General features: G+C 42.0%; 1 protein-coding gene across 15 annotated transcripts in view; it reads right to left on the reverse strand.

The window, feature by feature from the left end:
- The window catches only part of LOC102940459 (activating transcription factor 7 interacting protein), a 169,757-nt gene that overhangs the window by 69,559 nt on the left and 75,841 nt on the right, over positions 1 to 24,357 (reverse strand). For 14 of the 15 annotated variants that reach the window (XM_043544660.1, XM_027826477.3, XM_043544644.1 and 11 more), the window contains 2 exons: positions 6,393 to 6,485; positions 4,907 to 5,052 (listed from right to left, as the gene is read on the reverse strand). In XM_043544660.1, the coding sequence (XP_043400595.1) occupies positions 4,907 to 5,052; positions 6,393 to 6,485 (239 nt within the window). Of the gene's footprint in view, positions 1 to 4,906; positions 5,053 to 6,014; positions 6,082 to 6,392; positions 6,486 to 24,357 lie in introns of those variants that run through there. The other variant, XM_037883391.2, reaches the window with a different exon arrangement.

Below are 24,357 nucleotides of genomic sequence, written 5' to 3' on the forward strand. Positions count from 1 at the left end.
CAGAGTGATCTGGTGATGAATACACCAGTTCCAAAGATTGACAGCTTCTATACACTGGGAGGTTGTTGATGTAAAACACTGTTGTCATGTTGTCAGACATCAATAGAACATGCAGGGTCCATAGGAATCTCTTAAAGGTCTCCCAGACTGCACGCTATTTTAGGAGGCCCTTGTGCATTCTAAACTCTGGGGGAGTCAACATCCCTTACACTGTATAGAATTCCAGACAGATGCCCCACCCTAACAATGACACCCCCATGATTAAAGTCTTCGGGGGGGGAGGGGGGGGAAGCGCGAGGAGGAATGAAGAGGCCACCCTCCTTTATGGATTGGAACCTGTCCTGCGGAAGGTATGGTTTAGCACTTAGTCCAGTGTTGCTACGATGAACTCTACAGACTGCATGGGAACTAAAATGGACTATTCTGTGTTTACATAGATTCCCAACGAACATAGAAGATTGACAGGCATGAGGTTGCTGTCCATACCTCCTGATGAGATTTTGTCATCAGTAACCAGTCGCTGAGGTAGAAGAAAACTGATGATTTATGGCACCAGGAGTGAGCTGCCATGACTTACTGTACCTTTGTAGATACCCTTAGCACTGTTGCAGGCTTGAAGGAGGGCACCCCTGTACTGACAGTGGTTCAGACCAACTGCGAAACCTCAAGGGTCTTCTGTGTGAGGGGTGGATGTAGGCAACTTTTGTAACACAAGCTGCAAACCAGTCATATTTGTTCAGAGAAAGTGTTCATTATTGAAACCAGGGTGACCATGCTGAACCTCAATCCACAGATGAAGATACTGAGTTGTTTGAAATCTAAGATGGGCCTTCATGCTCCCCCCTTCTTTTTGGGGATGAAAAATTTTTTTCAAGTAAAAACCCTTTCCCCAGTGTTGAGGGGGCACCAGTTTTATGGTTCCTTGATGAAGGATGGAATTTAGTTCTTGAAACAACAACCAAGAGTGAGAGAGGTTCCTGAAGGAGGGAAGGGAAGGGGGTTTTGGTGGTGGAAGGGAAAGAAACTCTGTTGTAGCTGGTATGAATGATGTTGAGGACCCATTTGCCTCTTGTTCTCTGCCAAACTTGGGAAAAACGAGCTAGATGGCCACTACACTGGGCAAAAGAACATGATATCTGGAGTAATTTGCTGCTTTTGAAGATCCCATCAAAAATGTTTCTTAGTGGGAGGTTGGGGTTGGTAGGCAGAAGAACTTTGTGCTTGCTCCGCTGCACCCTCTGTTTCTCGGTGGTTCATAGCCTCTCTGATGATAAAAAGGGTGAGATGCCAGTTGTTGCCTATACAGTTGCTGCCTGTGGAATTTCCTCCTTGGCACTGGAGTGTAGATCCCCCGTAAGGGGGGGGAGGGGGTGCCCTTGAGCTCCTCAATGAGTGCAATGAATCATCTGTCTTCTCACTGAACAGGCTGTTCCCTGTAGGGCAAATCCTCTACTTTCCTGGGAAACCCAGAGGACTAAAGACATGGTGACTACTGTTGCCATGCATAAAGCATCATCAATAAGGAGGCTGTATCTGCTACATTGACTAAAGCTTAATAGGTTCAACTGGCAATCAATTTGCTTTCCTTCATGAGTGCATGGAACTGTATTCTGTCCTTTTGAGAGAGCTTATTAGTAAATTCCACCAACTTGGAATAATTGGCACAATCATATTTTGACATTTTACAGAACTGCAGGCTGACTAAAGCGTAAATAAACAAACAAACAAAAAAAAGCTTTCTTCTCTAATAGGTCCAAATGTTCAGCTGCATTATCAGAGGTGGCGGATTTTGGTTGATGTTACCTGCTTCTTTCAGTGACTGTTTGGACCACTAAGGAGTTCAGGGCAAGCTGTGTAAATAAAAATTGCTCCCTTGGCTGGTACAAAGTACATCTTTTCTGTCCTTTTTGGAGTGGAAAGAGAGCATGTGTCTGGGGCATGTCAGACCACGTTGGTGTGTTTTAAGATGGCTTCATTAATGGGGAGTACCACATTGCTAGGCCATGCACTTTGTAGAATGTTGAGGAGTTTGTGAGATGTCTCTTGCACTTCCTCCACAAGGATTTGGAATGTGTCAGAGACCCTACTTAATAGGCAGGGCCCTACCAAATTCATGGTCCATTTTGGTCAATTTCACGGTCACAGGATTTTAAAAATCGTAAATTTCATTATTTCAGCCTATTTAAAACTGAAATTTCACTGTGATGTAATTGTAGGGGTCCTGACTCCAAAAGGAGTTGTGGGGGGTGCAAGGTCATTGTGGGGGGGGGGGGGGGGGAGGGGAGGGTTGTGGTACTGTTACTCTTACTTCTGCACTGCTGATGGCAGCAGCATTGCCTTCAGAGCTGGACAGCTGGAGAGCAGCAGCTGCTCACCAGGAGCCTAGCTCTAAAGGCAGAGCCGCCATCAGCAGCAGCACAGAAGGAAGGATGGCGTAGTATGGGATGACCACCCTTACTTCTCCGCTGCTGCCTACAGAGCTAGGCCCTCAGTCAGCAGCTGCCACTCTCTGGTTGCCCAGCTCTGAAGGCAGCAGCATAGAAGAAAGGATGGCATGGTACCATATTGACACCCTTACTTCTGCGCTGCTGTTGGCGGGGCGCTGCCTTCAGAGCTGGGTGGCCGGCAAACAGATGCTGCTCTCCAGCTGCCCAGCTCTGAAGGCAGCAGAGAATTAAGGGTGTCAATACTGCAAAGCCCCTAAAATAGCCTTGTGACCCCTCTTGCAACTCCCTTTTGGATCAGGACCCCCAATATAAGAAATGCTAATCTTCCCTGTGAAATCTGTATAGTATAGGGTAAAAGCATGCAAAAGACCAGATTCCACAGGGGGAGACCAGATTTCATGGTCTGTGATGTGTTTCTCATGACCATGAATTTGGTAGGGCACTATTAATAGGTCTAGGAAATGCCTCTAATCATCAGGGGATGATGGTGACAGTCTCCTCAGAGCTGTCTGTTCTGGATCTTCCTTCTCCTCCATTAGTTCCTGAGGGGTTCCAGTTCCTCTCTGTAAGGAGAGGGATGTCATGATTCCTGATGTAGTAATACCAATTCACAATAGCACATGTATATGTCCCATGGTCGTAATAAGAGCAGTACAATGATGATTGAGGCCCAAAGACACAGTGTACCCATCTTGGTCCCAAGTTGGGTACACTATCTTAACAATATAAAGGAGCCCAGGAAATTCTGGATCCTCTGTCTGGGCTAATCTCCCACTTTGGTGGGGGGGGTGATGATGCTCATTCACTCAGGCCCCATTCACCTGAAGAGGAAAAGGTAGTTTCAATTCCATGTGTGGTACTGTGGCTCTTGTGATGCCACAGCTGGTGGAAGGTACCAGAAAACTACTCCCTCTTTCATGCCATCCCTGCACTGGTTGCGTTAGGGTCTCTCTTGTGAGGATTAGACCTGAGAGTATTGGGGACTCCAAGAATGTTGACTATATCCTCAGGGTTAATATCTCTCCCCCCAGATGTGGAGAGGTGTGGAGGACTCCCGTCCTGTATAGGTGGAGTCTTTCTGGTCAGAGTCTTTGGTGCCAGTCGATCAGTCTTCGGAGTGCAACAGTTCCCCTGGTAGGAGGCACTTGGTGCTTTCTCTTTTGTTGGTACCACAGATGGTACTGCTCCTGCAAATGATGCTGGTCTTGGAGCACTCTTGCTCTTCAGAGATGGGAGGTTGTGTCCCTTATGTGCTCCTGAGCCTCCTGAACCAGGATATGAAGTCTCACTTGACTTAGATAATGTCAGGGAAGAGGTCATCTTCTTGGAAGTAGACCTGGAGGGGGATTTCTCTCATCTCTTATGAAGATGTTCGCTATCCTCCTGATGTTCCTCAGTGGAGGAGTCTTCAGTTCTACTTCTATCAGCCCTGGAACTGGAGGTCACCATGCTTGGAGGCATGCTCCTCGGTGCCTCTGCCAACTGTTTAGGGGACTGTTCAGCCTGAGTCAGACTGGAGCCCTGCAGTGGAATCCATAAGAAATTTTCCAAGCATATACTCACAGGCTTGGCAAGTTCTGCTGGGGAAGGATCAGCATATGTTGTACTTTGAGGAAATATAAGATTGCCCAAAGCAGCAGAGGAACTTTAGGTAAACAATAAGTTCTACGATGTGGAACTGCAACAACCCTGCCCCCTCCCTCCATTATGCAGCAGCAGCAGGATTTAATCCCCAAATCTTCAGCACAGGCTTTTAATACTTAAGCTAAAAGACCAACCTACATGAGCTAATACCACCAGGCAGCCACTATCCTCAGTGGACCAGCCATGAGAGAGGATGAAGCATAACACACTATAACAGTGGTTTATATATGCAGAAGTAGACCCATTTTTCAGACAACACAGACAAGCACAAACATCTGGCAGACTCAGTGGTAGTGTGACACTGTAGCTGAAACTTAGCTTTGCCATAATAGAAATTTATGTTCTATTCCCAGTTTAAGTAACCTGGGAGGTCTTGATCAATAATAAGGACTGTGAAGGGCACAGTATTATTAAAGCTAGCTGGAAAACACAGAGAGTCTAGAATTCATGATCTCCTGATTCCCAATACAGTATATCTTCCCTTGCAATTTAGGTCATGACTTCCCATAAGTGAAATATGATCATTTACTATTACACTAAAATAAAGGATTCCTCCTGCACAAGAGTTTCTTTTCTCATTCATCCAAGTATTTTGGATGTCCACAAAACATCTAATAATAAAAGCAGGAGTTTATGCAATTTAAAATGAAAATACAGTCAATGGACTGATTTTTGTGATTTGCAGGTTAATATGGAAATTATGTCCAAAGAAAAGAGACGTTAGAACTCAAAGTGAAAGATCTACAATAGAAGAGCTGTGGGTTCCATCTAAAAACATTTCTGACACCTCCATTCTGCAGCAAGATCTAGTATACCTTTTGCAGCTTCTGGTTAATATCCCCTCTGGCTGTAATTTTTACTTGGAGTTCTGCTTCATACTCTTCTCCCATGTACCGACGACGTTTAGAATGTACATTGTCCATATCCTCTGATTTGGAACGCTTCCTTCTTGACACTTCACCTGGAAGCACATGGCACAGGGACTGCTGAGGAATCTTTTAACAGCAGCAGCAACCAAAGAAATCCTACAGCTATCAGTAGCTTCCTTTCTTTCAAGTCCAATCACTCATTCAAAGGATGACAGAATCTTGGGGAAAATCTCAGATATTAAATTTATCTTTTTTCATAAACCAGAAACCCCCTACACTGCGACTTCAATATGGAACTTTGATTCAATGCACCAAAGAACCACCACCACCCATTTAACCTATAGCACTTTAAAGAGACATACTGTGTAAATTTAAATGAGGTAATGAAAATGTGCATGGCCATCTTGGGCACACAGAGCCTGCCAAACTGCTGCCCCAAAATGCATGACCATTCTACTAACATTCTTTCCTTCTCACTTACCTTCTTTAAAATGGGCCTTCCCTCACCTTTGTACCCTATAGAGATATACAGGGCAGTAATTCCCTGTACTGAGAAATGGGGCGCGGCAGGATTCCCCGGCCAGCCCCTCTCCCGGCACAGCATGCTATAGAGACCTAGGTATATATGCCATGCCTGACTAAGCTACAATGAATGGAGGCTATTGTAAGCATAAACACAGAGAGAAAAAGGGAGCTTGGTACAAAAGGAGAAAACTGGGAGTAAGGGGGTAAAATTAAACAAATTAAAAATTAAGTTTAATATTGGTTTAGAGAGATGGACTTGTATACCTGACAGTTCTTTTCCATCTCTACTTTATTGCATACATGCTATGAGCTCTAACTCAAATCTTGCAGATATCTGTACATTCATGGTTTTCAACTACTGTACAGCTAACTTTTTAAATTTTTTAAAATTTGCATTACCACCTAAACTACTTACCTATGTTTAGAAAAGTTTGATTCTTTTAATTTAAGATGCTATTATAGTGCAAGTATCTATAGAATAAAGAATATTTTTAAAGGAGAGATTGATTACTGGAGAGTGTCAACTTACAAATTTTCTCCCTGTGAATTTTCAGTCATGCTAAAGTTCCATCTCTGAGGTGCCCATCAGAAAGTATCTGCAAGTTTGGTAGAAATCTAACTCAAAAGAAAACCTCTGAGTGGAATGAGCATTGTCCCTGGACTATCATAGACAGTAGTTTACTAGGAACATTCATGCGGTTAACAGTACTTCAATAGCATGCATGCACTTCAACCTGCAACTTTTAAAAATATATTATGTAAAAATTTCTCAATTAGATAACACGTCTGTCTCACATTAAAGTACTGAAACAAAGGCTGAACCTGAGAATTTAATTCTAGAGCAACACTACACTGATATTCTTTCATTCTTCCTGTCAGTAAGACCAAACACCTCTACTGTACATACTTCTCTCTGGATGTCTTTCTTCTTCTTTGTGCTCTTCCTTTTCTCTCTCTTTATCCTGTTCCTTGCTTTCTTTTTCCTCCTCTTCCACCTCTTCTGCAAAAACAAAAGATGACCAAATTTTATTTCTTTACATTCATTAATAAAATAATTCCACAATCTCTTTCCAATCAGTCTTGTTTTGGCTGACGAGCCTTTGGATTCCTATGCACACTTGCACTAAGCCATTTGAAAAAGGAAAAGAGGTGTGCATGGGGTGGGGGTGGGGGTGTCAAAATAACTATAGTACAAAGCAGTAAAAGCCTTTACAAAGTAACTTCTCTGTTTAAACAGCTTTAAAATCACTTGACTTTCTGAAAGTTGTCTTTAAACTACTGAAGAAATAAAGTGTTTCAGTTAAAGTGATGTTCAAATGGCTGCCTACCAAATGTCACTTTGCATTTTTCATGTGCATGAAAGAGGTACACAAAAGCTTTAGTTCTTCACTAACAAAGTATTCATATTTTTATATTTCTTTTTGTAAATAAATCTATATTTAGATTATGTTGGAAGCCATAAGGTGGAGAAGTTTTTTTCCCCACCTTTAATATTCCTAAACTAATAAGAGAAACAAGGTGGTTGAGGTAATATCTTTTATCAGACCAACTTCTATTGGTGATAGAGACAAGCTTTTGAGCTTACACAGAACTCTTCTTCAGATCTGGGAAATGTAATCAGTGTGAAAATGAAAATATTTAAAAAAAGTGCGGGGCTGGGATTAGCAGTTTATAGATTGTTGTAATAAGTCGTAAGTCTCTTTTCAGTCCATGATTTTTAGTGTCTAGCAAAGTTATGAATTTAAGCTCACAGCTTACATTCTTTTGTACATAATTCTACATTTCAACTTTCATGATAAAGAGATTGCATTACAGTACTTGTATTACGTGAATTGAAAAATACTATTTCTTTTGTCTTTTTACAGTGCAAATACTTGTAATCAAAAATAAATATAAAGTGAGCACTGTACACTTTGTATTCTGTGCTGTAAATGAAATAAATATATTTGAAAATGTAGAAAACATCCAAAAATATTTAAATAAATGGTATTCTATTATTGATTAATTGCTTGACAGGCCTAGTACCTATGTTAATATTTAGCTGCAGGTGTTCAACTCTTTGGAAAATCTGGCCTCTTATTTAGGTGCCTAAATAAGGCATTAGGGTTCTACCTTTAGACTCAAGTTTGGAAAATTCTGGGGGTGTACTAGAGGTGTAGGTGAATTCTAGTATTCATCTGGTATTCCTCAATGGTTGCTCAACATTTACAAGGTTTCTGAATGAAAGGCCAAATTTCCTGTGTGATTGTTTTACCGGCTTAGGTTTTCCACCAGATGTTTGTCCCATACTTCATCCAGTGATATGAAATGGTGCTAGATTCCATGGATGTTGTTCTGCCCAGAACTATGCAATAGATGTATCATGTTATGTTATCATGCTGATTGCTGAGGAGGACTACCCTAATTGAGTTGTCTGATTTGGTCAGAATTACTTCCCCGCCCAGTCCTACACCAAGCTAAGTATTTTATATCAGGCAAGACTCTCCTTACTACTCATATTTCACATATAAAAAGAGTAGCTGTGCTCCCAAACTCGTCCATACTGTGAACTAAGTAAGAGACAAGGTGAAACCCAAAGCCCATCAAACTGAAATCTATTGTGAGGACTATTCCATCTGGATGTGAGAGCTATATGTTCCTCATAAAGATTCCGGTTTTACCCACCAGGTTAGTAAGTGTAGAATTGGCTGAGGAAGATTAGGGGCAGATGTTCCAGATTTTCAGGAAGTGGTACTCCTTGATGGAGAAACAGCATTAACCCCTTTGCATGGAGGCCGAGCAGGGGTAACTCCTCTTGTAATGAGCATTTGAGGACTTGATCTTGAAGATCTCCAAGAAGGGAAGGCATTTGTTACAGCCATCTTAGGTGGTGAATGCACTGGGTCAGTGACACTTGTTCAACAAGATTGACTACTAGGCACAGTGTATTGAAAATTAAAAATTCCTGCATTCTTCTCATTATGCTGGTCGAGTGAAATAAAAAACACACCCAAAAACTTCTGGAAGGAGTTCTGTATGGACACTCGTTGTGAAGGTTCAGTGCCTGTGTTCTTAAACCAAAAGAATCTCCCTCTTGTTGTCCTTTTAGAGCAGTAGTAGTAGCAGAAGTACAAACAAATGAACTCCCCCCTTGTAGGGAAAGCCGTGAATAATACACAGACACTCAGGAGCGGCAGGTGAAATGTTGGTTGAGCATGGTGAAGATAGCAGAAAAAGGGCTGTGTTTTGAGGATTCCAGAAGGTAGGTGGAAACTTACATGGCTTCTTACTCCTTTTCTCCTATGCCCACAATTACTGAGAAGTCCCTAAGAAAATGTGGTCAAGCAGGAGGATTAGGTTAGGCCATGACAGAGATCCAATACATATGGAGCAAGGAGGCTGCCATTCGGAGCTCGAAACTGTTCAGGAGTGGAGCATTGATTTTAGCTTTGTAGTGTATATTTTAGAATTATTTAAAATAAAACTGCAGGTTATTAAATTGTCCAACAATGGCTATTAGCATCCATCAATGGCTATTAGCCAGGATGGGCAGGGATGGTGTCCCTAACTTCTGTTTGACAGAAGCTGGGAATGGGCTACAGGGGATGGACCACTTGAGGATTACCTGTTCTCTTCATTCCCTCTGGGGCACCTGGCATTGCCACTTGCAGAAGACATGATACTGGGCTAAATTGGACCTTTGGTCTGACCCAGTATGGCCATTCTTATGTTATGATTGAATATATTAACATTATACTAGCATTCAGTGCAGCTCTTACTAGTAAACTGGAGGGCCTTGCCACAGAATTTAGATCAATATGCACTACACTACCTGGGGGCTTGTTTAAAATAACTGCCTGAACAGGAGTCTCCATATTTGATGTAAAAAGTCAATAGATATATTTTACAAATATTGTGGCCAGAGAGACGAGAAAGAAAGCCCAGGAGCAAGAACTGAACATGCATCTCTAAAGAAATTTTTAATGTGCCAATCACTATATCTAGGCACTATAATACAATGAATCCAGCATTATTACAGTCTGATTAGCACAATACTCTGTGCCCCTCCTTAGAACATATTTAATTTCTGAAATTTTTTGAATGATATATTATGAAGGAAATGTCGCTGGATGATTTAGAACTCTTCTTTAGTGAAGGAAGGCTTGAGTAAAAACACAGCTTGGACGGTTCTCTAAAACATGTCAACATTCCAGCTCAGCTTGATCTCCAAGAATAGGGAATTCCATAACTAGGGACCCACCAGTGAGAATGCCCTTTTTATTCTGCACTAGGAACTGTAAATTGTATTGACCCTAGTGATAAATGTGCTCTTGGAGGATAGCAGAAATTAGCTGCTCCTAATACCCTGCATGTTTTGAAGGTCAGGCTCTTGAAAGTGATCCAGATGGGGAGCCAGTGGCCCTTTGGTGTGATATGCTCTCATTGACTTGCTTGTCCTAGGTGACAGGTTGTGTGTGTTGTGATAGTTGGAAGTCTGCGTGTCTGTGTGACACTTTCTTCCTTAGAGAGCACTGTAGAAGTCCGCCCTAGACATGACCATGGCTAGGACCGTATCGGAGAGGAAGGGTTGCAACGTATTTCTGGCCACTACCACTATGTGTGTGTCTAGGAGCAAGCAGTATGTTCAGTAGGACTTGAAGATATCATCCTGACAAATGGAGGGGCAGATGCTCTCAGTAAAGTGCTTCCAGGGTTTCTGCCAGTTAGTTCCACTTTCCTATTAGTATCACCTCCATTTCATTTAGGTAGAGCTTGAACCCATTTTTGTTCTTCCAGAAATGTATTTCTTGGATGAAGTAGCTGAAAAATAGCATCAGCTTCTCCTGATTAGAAGGACCTAGAGCTTGTCATCATCTGCCCATTGATTGCACTGGAGCCATAGCACTTGACGATCTCACCTATGACCTGAAAATGTTAATTGCAGGAGGCAGAGAGAAAAGAGAAAGAATATTTGTACCTCCTTTTCAGCTACATCTTCCTTTCAGATTTACTGATGAAAAGCGCTATGAGAGTTAGGTGGTATTACTATTTGTGTGAAACACTTCCAGATGCATCTATAAGCACCTTGTCTTTCTTTTTACATTTTCTAAAAGATTTTAAGTCTAACCCCTCCGGCAGCAGTTATGGCTCATCATACTAGTCCAAACTCCACCATATCCAACGCCCGCAAAGAAATGCAACCAAAAATGAACAAAAAGTTTTAAAAATTCGGTTTACAGGAAGAAAGAAAAAATGTGTTTTCCTCTTTGGATAATCCACCAATATGATCAATGGGCTTTGTCTGTCAATACCTAGTATCCACACAGTAGGGAAAAGAACTAGGACCTATGGCTTCAGACAGTAACACTCAAAAATGCACCAATGCTGAGACCAAGCAAGTACCCATGGCTGTACCCTAGCGATGTGTACAACTGTGAACAAAGGGTCAGAATGCTACCTGACAAATCTATTTGGCAGAGGCAGACTCCCGCCCCACCCAAAAGTTTAACACCATCTTAGTTTAAAAGATTTTGACCCCCTAGGGGACAAGAGAATCCCTCAGCATTCATAAACTTTTCATACAAAGTCAAATCCATTTTAAGTCAAGTGAGATCTAGAGGCCTTTTGCCACTTTTTGGGCCTTACTAGAGCACAAAGGATTCAAAACAGTCTAGCATCTTGAGTTGGTGGAATTAGAATTTTATGGTCCTAAAAGGACCACCACCACCCCTTTTCTTTGGGTATGAGGGATAAAGGGCAGAAGGAAGGGAGACTAATTGACTTCTCATGATGGAACTGGGCACTCAGTTTTGAAGAACAACGTATTGTTATAAAGTCCTAGGTATGGGTATTACAGAAAAGGGCCAAAAACAGTGGTTACTTACCTGCACAGTACCTTGAATTCTTCAAGGCATTTGTCCCTATGGGTGCTCCACATTAGGATGTGCGTGAACCCATGCACTCTTGACCAGAGATATTAGTTAGCAGCCTCTGTAGGTCCATGCTTGTCCCCTGCACATCCTCATGCTCCGGCATGAAGGTATATAGGGAGAAGCAGACCTGCCGCCACTCCAGTTCCTTCTCAACCACAATGCCCTGAAGTACAACTCTGCTGGACAACAGAGTGGCATCACTCTGATACAGTGGCTCCTGGTGTGAAGTAGGAAGTGATGGCAAGCATAGAGAATTGCCCGGAGTCTGAGATTACTGATGTGGTGAGGAATACTTCCTTGTGACTCCATTTCCCCTGTGCTGTGAAGTCCTGAAGATGGACACCTTATTCCAGTTGTGAGGTACAGTGATGACCCTTGATGGGGGTGGACATGAAAAGGGGATTCCCACACAATCTCTGTGATGATCCTTCCGTGACTGAAGGGAGCTGAGAACTACTGGTGGTAAGGTGCCTACTTGGAAAGACTGTGCCTGCTGGGCCAGTCTTGAGCCAGGCCTGAAGGAGCTGGAAGTGCATTCTCACATGGGGTGTGACAAATGTACAGGCCAACATGTGGCTGAATAGCTGCAGGCAAGACTGTGATATCAGCTGAAGTCAGGAGATGAGGCTGACTACAGTGGATCTTTGTAAAGGCTCTTGGGGTGATTGAAAAGCCAAATGGGAGAACACTGTACTGGTTGTTAGGATATAGATATTCAGGCCTGTCTGTAAAGGCCTAAGAATTTAGGGGTATTCTTATCACTTGGCTAGTTCTAGAGGTATAAAAGAAAGAATCAAAATCACTGTCTGCTGGTGTAAGGGCCTTCTCTTACTGTGACAGTCTGAGGCCCTGTTCTTAGGCTAAGGCCTTTGGCTAAGCAGCAGAGGCAGCCATAAGCCAGGAAGCGAACAGTCACATCCTCACATTCCAAACTAGTCACATTGAAAGAAGGTGCTATTGGGCTGTTAGGAATACAATCCTGTCCTGAATACAATCCTGTCCTGATAATTCCTATCACCTCCAGAGAAAGGGAAGTGCCTAGAAAATGTAAAAGGAAACTTAGTTTGATAGCATCCTGTCTGGCAAGAACTCACTTATCAATAGCTGGGATGTGAAATCCTCACTTCTGTATTGTTTTGTCATTAGAGTTCCCACTTTGCTATTGTTTGTCTGTATAATCTCTGTCTGGTTCTGTGATTGTTTCTGTCTGCTGTATAATTAATTTTGCTGGGTGTAATCTAATTAAGGTGGTGGGATATAATTGGTTAGCTAATCATGTTACAATATGTTAGGATTGGTTAGTTAAATTTCAGTAGAATGACTGGTTAAGGTATAGCTAAGAATATTACTATATAAATTACGGGCAAACAGGAAGTAAGTTGGGATTCGAAAATAAGGAAAAAGGAACTTGTATTTAAGCTTGCTGGAAGTTCACCCCAATAAACATCGAATTGTTTGCACCTTCGGACTTCGGGTATTGTTGCTCTCTGTTCATGCGAGAAGGACCAGGGAAGTGGGAGAGTGAAGGAATAAGCTCTCTAACACTGGTAACGATCCTTGCCCAATGACAAACTGTAGGCGATGGGTGTACATCCTGGAGGTCAAGAGTGGTGAACTAGTTTCCAGAATTATTGTTGTTAGAATTACAACTCTGAAGTGCTGCAAAATGATAAATATGTTCAGAGTCCTGCAGTCAAGGACTGGTCTCCATCAACATTTTTTCTTGGGAACCAAGAATTACCTAGAATAGAACCCTCTATCAATGAATCTGGGGAGAGCTGAATCAATCACTCCAAGAAGTAGGAGAGATTGAACCTCCTGCCTTAGGAGTCCCTCATGAGAAGTGCCTCTGAAGAGGGACGGGGATGGAGGATGGGAAGGAGGGATGGGTTGAACGGGATGGAATATTCCACTGAAATCCACCTGTAGTCCCACTCTCTGATTTGATGAGCTCCCAGAAAGAAAATAGGAGATTGTTCCCAAATGGTGGAGGAAGGGTGGTTTTGTGCAGTGAGAGATCTGGAGTAGGGAATGGATTTTGACCCTTGACCAACTAGTCAAAATAGCCACTTGGAGGAGGTCACCGACTGGGAGTTCACCATTAAAGAGGGCCCCTTTTTTGAAATCTGGACCTCTTTCTGCAGGGAACTGCAGGTCTGGTGTAGGTCTGGCACTGTACTAGTTGAGAGCATCAAGTTTAGATCCTGAGGGATTGCAGAGCAGCCACAGAATCTTTGAGATTGGAGAGAGCCATTGCTGCCACTACTGAAGAGTTTAGGCATTTCAAAAGAGAAGGTTCCTCCACACTTTTCTGTACTACCCTGGGAAAGCTGTAAGCTTGCAGCCAGGAGGCTGGATGCATGACAGTGGTGGTAGCCATTGAACACAAGGCTGTGCCAGCAGCACCAAGGAAAGCTTGTGTAGAAGCTTTTGCAATCATCTGGCTTTCTGAGATGAGGACTTTAAACAGTTTTCTTTGGTGTTAGGGCAAATTATCAATAAAACTTGAAAATTTACCATATATTGTGAAATCACATTTTGACACCAGGGCCTGATAGTTCACAATCCTAAATTGGAGAGCAGCTGATGAGTAGCTGTTATGGCCTAAAAGGTCCAGAAGCTTGTCTGTTCTCTCATTGACAGCATCCACTACAAGAAATTGGAGGTGGGACAGAAGAAAAAAAGTACTCCAGACCTTGGCTGGTACATAATATTTTTGGTCGACCCACTTGCAAGTGGGTGAGATGGTCACAGATGTCTGCCAGACAGTGTGGGCTGGTGACTATAATGCTCATTAATGGGTAAGGCAACCTTGCACGGGGGACAGAATGCAGTGTTGTCTCTTCTGGATTTCCTCCAAGGGTACCTGAAGTGACTCTGCTATTCTTTTACCCAGGTCTGGAAAGGCCCAGATATCATCTACATAAGATGGTGGTAGGGCAGAATCAGAGGGAGGACAACTTGTTCGCCAGTATTGTCTCCTCCTCTACCATTAGCTCCTTCTCCTTTAGAGGTCTTCTTTGGGGGGCGGGGGACGACACGACGACAACGGGTGTCCTGCTGTACCAGTGACTGTTGGTCTGGATAGGGCCTTTTGCGGATGGTCACCATAAGGAGCCCATGGGTTCCAGAAAGCCCACTGTAGTGTTGCATAGTGAAAAACAGCAGGAGCCCAAAGTTGTTCCTGCTGAGGCTGACATGAACTGCTGGTTCCTGGGGGTCTTCTCTATGGGAAATACATCCAGAGAGGAAGATTGACATGGGAAAGAAATAGAGTCCTGCATAGAAATCTCTGAATCAAAAGAGGTATCTACCCGTGTCCAGCGGAGGAGCCCCTGGCATTGGTGCTGAGAGCCAGAACAGTACAAGAGATTGAGGGGCTAGCAATCATGTTGATTCTGGTGGCCAAGTGTTTGTATTGGGGTACACTAGCAATGACTGAAAAACTGAGATCAATGAGGGACCCCTCTTCAGTACCCCTTTTAGAGGGAAGATCCAGGTTCTTCAGCAACTAGAAGATCTTCCTGGGAGAAGAACTTGGTTGGTACCAGACAGGCTGGATAGTGCTCCACCAGGACCTCAAATGGTACCAGAGACAGTGCGGAGGATGGTACAGGAGCATACACTGAAGGCTTCTGAGAACAGTCTGTGCTCCTAGAAGAGTCCTGTGTGGAGATATCTGATGGTGCTGTTTGGTGTGGTTTGCTAGAAGACTTCTCAGCGTGGAATGTACCAGAAGATTTTTTGGTGGGTGCCAGCATCTAGGTACTGGGGCCCACAGAAGCCTCAGCAGTACCCATACCTGGATGTGAGGTCTCCTTGGCCTCAGTGAATTCTCTTTACGGGGAATGGATTTTCTTCCTCCAGGAATGCTTCATTTCCAAAGCTCCCCATGCTCTCTGCTTACTGAGGATGAAGTCACTGGAGCAGTCTGAACAGTAGAGGCCAATGTACAGGGGGGAAGGGGACCCTGCAAGTTTCAACAATGCTCCATCAGGAGGTGCTTCAATCTATCTTCTTTCAACTTCCAAGAGCTGCCCCTAAACCCAGAGCAGACCATCCACTTTGATGGGACATAAATACTCTTAGAGGCAGTTGAAATGTCCGTCACTAAGGGGGAAAGGCCTGTGGAAGGTCTGACAGGGTTTGAAAACCAGGGTCTTTGGCATAACCCAAGCAGGGAGTCCACAAACAAACAAAAAGGAGAAGGGTGAAGAATGACCTGGCCAGGAAAAAAAAAAAGTGTGTGGAGGGAGGGGAGGCAGTAGAGTTGTGGAGATACGGCCCCAAAAACACAAATCTGTACTTAAACAAAAACAAAAATTAAATAGAATACTGAGAAAAAATAAAGAAAAATATAAAGGTTATAAAGGATAAGGCAGTAGCTGTAAGGTGAACAGCAGACACCACAACATTCCATCTCAAGTCGAACGTGGTTGAGAAGGTACTGGAGTGGCGTGGCAGGTCTGCCCCTCCCTACAAACCCTCATATCAGACCATAAGGGTGTACTGTGTGCAGGCATGGATCCACGGACACTCCTAACTAAAATCTCTGATCAAGAGTGCACAGGCGGGCATGTATCCTTAGGTGGAACACCCATAGAGACTATACTTGAACTCAATTTACAAAGTGAAGCAAGGGACACTTAACAGGGGAATTTATCGGAGAGCTCTACGTACTGATCCAAGTAATTCAACAAAAACGGATCAAGCGGGGAGATGGACGGTGGGAGAGAACATAAAGAGAAGATTTTAGGATGAGGAAGAGGAGGAAGTGGGGCAAGGCCCTACACCTCACACTTTCCTACCATCACATGGAAAAACCTAGCATCCCAGATGTCGGATCCACAGGACACCCAACCTGTGATTTCAAATGGCTTCAGGGCAAAGGCTGTAAGGACATACTCGTTCTCGAAGAAGTCCTGAGAAAATTCCAGGTACAGGAGAATGACGTAGGAGGCTCCAATATTTCTTTTACGTTCTATGAAGAAACTTTGATGACTACTAGTTTGCAAGACTTCATGATTTTAAGCCGAGAAGAGATTGTGATCATCTAGTCTGACCTTCTGCAGAACTATCACCCAGTAATTCCCACATAAAGCCAATAGTTAATTCTTGAACTACACCAGACCTTTTAAGAAAAACATGCAATCTTGATTTAAAGATTTCAAGTGATGAAGAATCCATCACATCCTTTAGTAAGTTGTTTCCATGGTTAATTACCCCTAGACTTTAAAATGTCCATCTTGTTTTCAGTTTGAATTTCTTTAGCTTCAGCTTCATCACTGGTTCTTTCTACATTTTGGTCTGCTACATTAAGAGTCTTCTACTATCAGATATCTTCTCATATAGGTATTTCTAGATTATGAACAAGTCACCTCTTAACCATCTCTTGAATAGGTTGACGGTCCTTAAGTCTTTCACTGTAAGGCATATTTTTCAGTCCACGAATCACTCATATGGATCTTCTTTGAACCCTCTCCAATTTTTCAGCAACCTTTTTGAAGAGGGGACACCAGAATTGGACACAGTATTCCAATAGTGATTTCACCAGTGCCATATGCAGAGGTTATGTATAATCTCCTTACTCCTACTTGATACAGTATTTGTACATCCAAGGAGAGAATCATAGCCTGTTTCGAAAAACAGGTTTGAAAATTTGTGGTACTGAAACTTTAGATACAATGTACAATGAACTAAAATGTAAAATGAGGAGTTTTTTTAATGCCACTACCAGTATTGGCACTTGAATTTTACAAAACTATTATAGGCATATATTGAAAACTATGGCCCTGATCCTGCAAACACTTAAGCAGGTATGTAATTTTACACTAGCATGAAGGGTTTCATTGACTACAAGGGATTAACTTTTGCTAAAAGTTAAGCATGTATAAAAATGTTTGCAGGATATAGAAGCCTAAAGGAACAGGGAATGGACAGAGTCATTGACATCTAAAGAGAGGAGTCAATGGTTACTGGAAGCAGAAAAAGAGGAAAGTGGGTAGAGCTATGAACTGCTAGGGAGACATGGTTTGCTAGAAACTAAGAGCTTCTAGAAGGTGGACAGAGCTTCTGATAACACAATTTTCAGGCTATGGTTTTTACAGTATTTAATTCACTAAGTGGTTGTTTTCTTTCTAACTGTAGTGTATGTGAAAGCTGCTGATCAATACTGCAAATGGGTAATTCGTGTTCAGTGATTAACTAACATCAGTGTATGAATTTATGTAGAAAGAAGTGGTAGCAAACAGACTACTAAATGGACCAAAGTTACAAAAAATAGGTAATTTGTCAAAAAATGAAACGTAAACCTTTTAAAGAATTGCTATTCAGAAAAACAAAGCATTTATTCTCATCTCAAATTGTAGAGAAAATATGTTTCTTCAGATTTTTAAGACAAAATGAACCAATGAACAAAACTCTTCCCATAGAAGTCAAAGAGCAAAATACTGCGTTTGATGATCCTGCAAGTCATACATGTTCTGTGTCAGTATCATAATTGAAACAGCCACCAATCACAGTTTAAATCCTTGTTCCTGTGCTTTCGGCAGCTCTTCAACTCCAGCGTCATTCAGGAGTAGCCTCTGTTCATCTTCAACACCCATGGCATGCTCCGATTGTGCCATAAAAATCAGCTGAAAGGTGAAGTCTTAACTTGGTAAGTGAATTGCAGCATACTTTTACATGACCACCACCTTCAATACAGTGCAAAATAAGCAATAAAGTGGTTGAAGCACTTCATTCTGAATATACTCCTCAGACATATTTAAACTCACGGGTTGACTACTACATATGTGGGAAGTGAGTAGAGAGGAAAAATTAAAGAAACACTGACCCTGATGCAAGATTGCTGGTCAAGCATGAGAAATGACCCAATAAAGGCTACAGCACCCTTTCAGCAAATGGAGTGTTTTTACTTTGTACTACTGTTTTTTAATCTGAAAAGAAAAAAAAAAAAAGCTGCAAAATGTTGTGTCCAAATAGATTAAGATACCACCCAAGAATACAGAGAAAAGTATTACATGGTGGTCTTTGGCAATTGCACAGAAAACAGAAATAAAATGGAAAAGATTAGATATCTTTCTAAACTTCTGATTAATGGGTGTTCAGCACATTATTTAAAGCTCACTGAAACAGAAGTCATACTTAAAACAGTTTTAAATCATACTGTGGAAGCTAAATTATTCTTCTGTAATCATAATCAGCTGCTTGATTGATTGACTGACTGAAAAATAAATAAAATAAATAAAAGGACTGAGGTCCCAGTATTCCAACATTCTCAGGAAAAATTTATTTCTATATTTACATCCAATCATCAGAAACAGTCTGCAATTTGCAGTGGGACCATGGATCTTTGATTTAAAGGTAATCCACATTAAGTTTAAAAAAGCAACTAAGATGGTTTCTGAAGGCCTGGAAAGATTACAGAGCACAAAACCATTGTTGTGGTCTCAGTGGAACTCCAGCTTGATGTAATTAATCACAAAGAACTAGAACCATACAAGGCAAAGTCCAAAAATATCCAGAGAAACCACAGAACCTTTCCATTATTTAGTCAATATGAGTGATCACAAATAGAAAGGTCGTATGTAGCGCCCAGAACAGAAAAGAGGCTGAAATGTGGCTGATAGGACATAATTCTGAGGCTACGGCACCACTGTAAGCTCTCTACTGTAGCCACTCTAAGCCTACAGAAGAGCTCTCCCGTTGGCTTAATTAATCCATTCCCAATGGGTGGCAGTAGCTATGTTCATAGCGCTGTGACAGTGTAACTTATGTTGCTCAGGAAGGTGGCTTATTCACACCCTTGAGCAACATAAGTGGTAGTGTAGATATAGCCTGAGAGTCCTCCTTTGTTTCCAATCATTTAAAATTGAAGATGCAGCATTCCACTCCAAATCTATGTTTCTGAAAGAGGCTGTTTCACAGTTCATTGCATCAAAATGGTGATAAATTATGATAGTTAAATCACTGAAGACAGTACAGTGACTTCGAAATTCTGTAAATTTAAGGGTATGTATATATTAGAATAAAAGACTCACAGTATGGCTGCAGCTGGCCCAGGTCAGCTGACTCAGGCTCGTGGGACTCAGGTTGCAGGGCTAAAAATGACAGTGTAGACGTTTGGGATCAGGCTGAGCTCAGGCTTTGAAACCCTGTGAGGAGTGGGACTCAAAGCCATGGCTCCAGTTTGAGCCCGAATACCTACACTGCAATTTTTAGCCCTGAAGCTTGAATCCCCTGCGACTGAGTCATCTGACCAGGGCTCTGACATTGAATGCCACAATTTTTTTTATTGGACTATAGTGGTACCTTAAGAGACAAGTGCTCCTGTCCATCCAGCAAAGTACTAACTGGACATGTTAGCACATTTGGATTGGTTTGGTTAAGATTTGATAGTAGGCCATGTACTGAAAATCAAAATAATTTGGTGAAAGTGTATCTGTATTTAAGTGAAGCTACAAAAGACCAATACTGTAGTCAATAGTGCAAGTATGGCGATCTGGTCCGCTGTACCAGTAAGATATTTATAGCCGGTACTCTATACCGGAAAGATACAGGAGAAGCAGAACAGTGGCCCTACACCAGCAGCTCCTCCAGCGCGGCTGTACCGCCCCATCCCTGCCCCCAGCCCTTCCATGCAGCTGCATCTTGAGTCCTGACTGGGGTCTGACCAGCAGCCCCGCCGGAGGACAGGGCTTGGGGCGGTACAGCTTCACCCAGTGGCCCCACGTTCTGTTCCTTTCACTTCTGCAGTTCCAGAAAGCCCTGCGGTTCAGAAGTCTCTGGCGCAGCGCGAGGTCAGAGCACCCCACAGGTAACCTGGGATGAATCATAGGGAGGGACGGGGAGAGTGCATGGCCCTGGGCTAGGAAGAAGTCACGTGAGGAGTCATGTGCCCCCCATCTTTAGCTGGTGCTCCCCCTTTGTGTCCCTCCCGTGAGTGCAGCATACCAGTAAGAAATGAATTCTAGTTGCACCAATGCCAGTAGTAATTAACTAATTAATCCGCAGACTTGATTAGTGCATTGTGTTTTATTTACAAAGTTGCAAGCATTTAATTTGACAACTGTGCCTTTTATGTCTGAGGAATAAATATGCTTATAAAAGAAGTGACATTCACTAAGTGTTTTGAGTTTCATGTCACAAAACCTTTGAGGTTTTCTCAATTTTGGGGAAAATCAGAATCACCCTGGGAGCTAGGTACCAAAAGTTCTTCTTTGTTAATAGATTGCTATCTGAAGGTTAAAAGGAGTTCAACTCTTTGTTGAAACCCTCCCCCTTAGAATCATAGAATACCAGGGTTGGAAGGGACCTCAGGAGGTCATCTAGTCCAACACCCTGCTCAAAGCAGGACCAATACCCAATTTTTGCCCCAGATCCCTAAATGGCCCCCCTCAAGGACTGAACTCACAACCCTGGGTTTAGCAGGCCAATGCTCAAACCACTGAGCTATCCCTCCCCCCAACCTTCAGGAAAGGTTGACAAATGGACATCTCTTCCCCCCCCCAAGTTTCTTTTATGCCATGCCTGACAATTGCTGGGTTCTCTTCCCCCACCCCCTGCCCCGTTCCTCTCTTTTTCCTTCTTGTCTTTTTTCGTTTTAACTTTTTTTTTCTTAACCCAACTCTTCTCCTCCCCACTATTGCCCCTTTTCTCCTGGGGTTGAGATTCCATTCCCACAGTCACAGGAAAACCATACATTGTAAGCCTTTAGCAGCATGAACAGATAGAGGCTTATGAGAGCGTGTGGAAAGAATCTTGGGCTGACGAGTTGCTGCATGAGCCTGAAGTCTTACATACGTGAACTTGCTTCTGCAATTCTGTATATTAGGGACCACAACATGAGCAGGGAATGAAGCTGGATAGTTTTTAAGGATTCACCTCCTGCTTTACCTGTGGACGTAGCAGTATGTTTATAGTGTATATGAGAGGGGATCTGGGATCCCCAGCTTTCCCCATCCAAAATGATTCCTTCTTTGTCCAGAACTTGCACTGAATTAATGAGATATTCCATTCCCAAAAAGCATCTCCAAGTGAACATGAGCCAAATGACCTCCTTCTCTTTCCCTATGTCAGTACCCCCTCTCACCACAAACTAGACAGTAACGCAGATAAGCCCCCATTACTTTTTAGTCTAGGGTTGGGTGAATTTCCTCCATACTGGGTAGGCAAGAAGGAGGAGGGAACTGCCATCCAAAAACTTTTCCTTTCAAATTCAAAAGGGACTGCAAAGGCAGTTTAAACTACCAGGGAAAGTTATATCATCAGAAAGGACACCCCACTTACCCCTCTTCAGATGTCTTAAAGATTTAGTGGGAACCTGACCATTTCACTGAGATTTCTGATGTCTTTTTAAGTTTGCCCTTAAACATGGTGGTTCTTATATAGTTCAAAGGGGAAACCAGTTATTTGTGTATGCTTCTACATGGTATAATTCCATGCAGCATAAGCACAGTGCATGGTAGAGAGACCATGAGTCTGCAATATCAACAAAATAATTAGAGAGTTTATCCACGTCGTCAACACAATCTTAGCATACTCAACACTTTTAAAAATTCCTGTTGGAATGTATTAGGCCCAACATCAGTTAAATCCTCCCTCAATGATCAAGACAAGTCAACTCAATTGTACAAAAGAAATAGCTGCATAGAATAAGTGTGATGTAAATCACACCATGAAGCACTATTCAGAGCTTCACATGAGTGACAATTAATGGCTAACCCATAACAGAGCCTTGGCACAGGTATGTTGACACTGAAGTTTCCCATGAATTATTTATATAACACCACAGGTGCACATGGCAGCTTACAGACAGATAAAAATGGCAAGTCTCTGCCTTGGGCAGCTCACAGTTTTAAACATATTGATGCATACTGGCAAAGTGGAAACTTTAGAAAGTCAGCTATTTCTCAAGATAGATGGTCAATGAGAGCTAAATCCTCCATTATTTTAGAAGAATGAAACTAACTAATGTTTAAATATTATATGATTACACGTATCCCTTCCTTTCTGTGAACACTGCTTTGAACAGCTTTTCCAGAGTCTTCTAGACAGCACAAAATGTGCTAATCCATAAAATATTATAGACCACAAGCATTCTCAAGATACATGAGACCTGAGAAGAATAAGTAAAATAGGAGTATATGCATTCTAGAAGAGGAAAAGACCAGGATATTAACAACATGCCAATACTGCCTGTTGCCTTAGCATGTTTAGTTATTTTCTTCTTTCCTTCAAATATCCAACATATTTTTTAACACTCTTTATTCTAATTATTTCAGTGTTTCCCAAACTCCAGAAAACTGAGCTCCCCTTCAATGCTGCCATATGTTGCATATTGTAAGATTAGTAAGCTGTTAACACCTTCCACATCCCCTTGCATCGTCCTTCATGCCTATGCTTTGTTAAATGTTGTGCTATTTACTGCTCTAGGACAATAGCAGTAATGTTATGCTTTTATCAAAAACTTTTTTATTTGTAATCAGATTATCTCCACACAGGGTAGTTTACTCCAATTGTTAACTACAGTCTTTGTAAAGATATTTACTTAAATGGCTTACATTTTTGGCCCTTAATTCCCTTAAATGTGTGCTCTTTTGTTCTTTTATTTGACAATATAATAGTTTTTGGTTGCCTTCCAGCTCTGATCAGTAAGTTTTCCATTTAGACTGCAACTTATTTGAGACAACCACCTGTTTTCCTACATCTCTGGAACATCTCATACTGTTTTAGGTACTACAGAAATAGTAAATTATGACTAGCCTGGTAGGGTCTCTAGCCTATCATCTTCTAAAAGTGGTATATGGTTCCTTATTCACTGAAGTCATTTCTGGCAATGCCCCATTGATCTCAAGTAGAAATAACTTTGGTTCACTGTCTCTCTAATTGTTTTCATTAGCCAGGATTTTCTAGTTCCTATATTTTTGGGGTTCTCAGTCACTGCATTGTCTCTAATATTTGTAACATCCACTTTAACAAGAAAGGCAGAGCTGCAAACCATATTCCCAAAAACCTAGTTCTATCAATCCCATATATTACGTATATTTTCCTCCAACTTAGATCCATCTTTAATTATGCATCTCTGGAGTGTTTTTTTTTTTTTTTTTAAAAACAGCAACAAAACTTCATCTTAAGCACTGTAACTAAAGGTTTAAATCTCAACCCACCATCATTTTTGAGAGAGATCATTCCGGCTTTGGAGTGCTGTTAAATTTTTCAATTACCTGTGCTGGGGTAATCTCAGTTTTTCAGTTTATACCTTTGTTGTCCATTTTGGGCATGCAAGTGGAGGAGCAGCAGTAGAACGATGCATATATTTTAAAAAAATTATTTCTGCTGTATTTCAATATTTGTACGATAAATTAAGCATGACAAAATAAACCTGAGGCAATCAAATTGTCCCTGGAGAATCCCTAACTGGGGTACAGCAGGTGGAGGTGACTGTGTCAGCTCCACTGCCTCCTTCCGGAACTCCTCCCCACTGTAATGCGAGGGAAGGGGTATATCGTGCATGTTGTAAGAAAGGGGAGCACTGAAGCCAGGCCTTACATCAATGGTATTAATTAAAGCATGACCCTTGCACCTTTAACTTCTGCCAGGGCCATGCAAGGCTGCCTAACATTCCACCCAAACCTTTCCACTGTACCTAAGCAGAGCTTGAACCTAGTCAAGACATTTATTAGTACTTTCAACTTGTTCTTCTTATGGCTGCTCATTTAATTGCTCTGCTTAAATCAGCTATTCGTATTTTAAGAAGAATCTCAAAATTGGCAAAGTTCATCATTTTTCTTCTGCAAAGCTCATTACTTTATTAACAATGGCCTTACCCCATGAATTATCACAACAAAAATTGTTCTGAATTTGATGCTCTCTTAAAAGACTTAATTCAAATAAGTTCTTACAAATATGGAATAAACTGAAAAATCTCCCAAAATATACAACTGAAAGCTGAAATTC

This window comes from Chelonia mydas, chromosome 1 (genome assembly GCF_015237465.2).
Source record: "Chelonia mydas isolate rCheMyd1 chromosome 1, rCheMyd1.pri.v2, whole genome shotgun sequence".
NCBI lineage: Eukaryota > Metazoa > Chordata > Testudines > Cheloniidae > Chelonia > Chelonia mydas.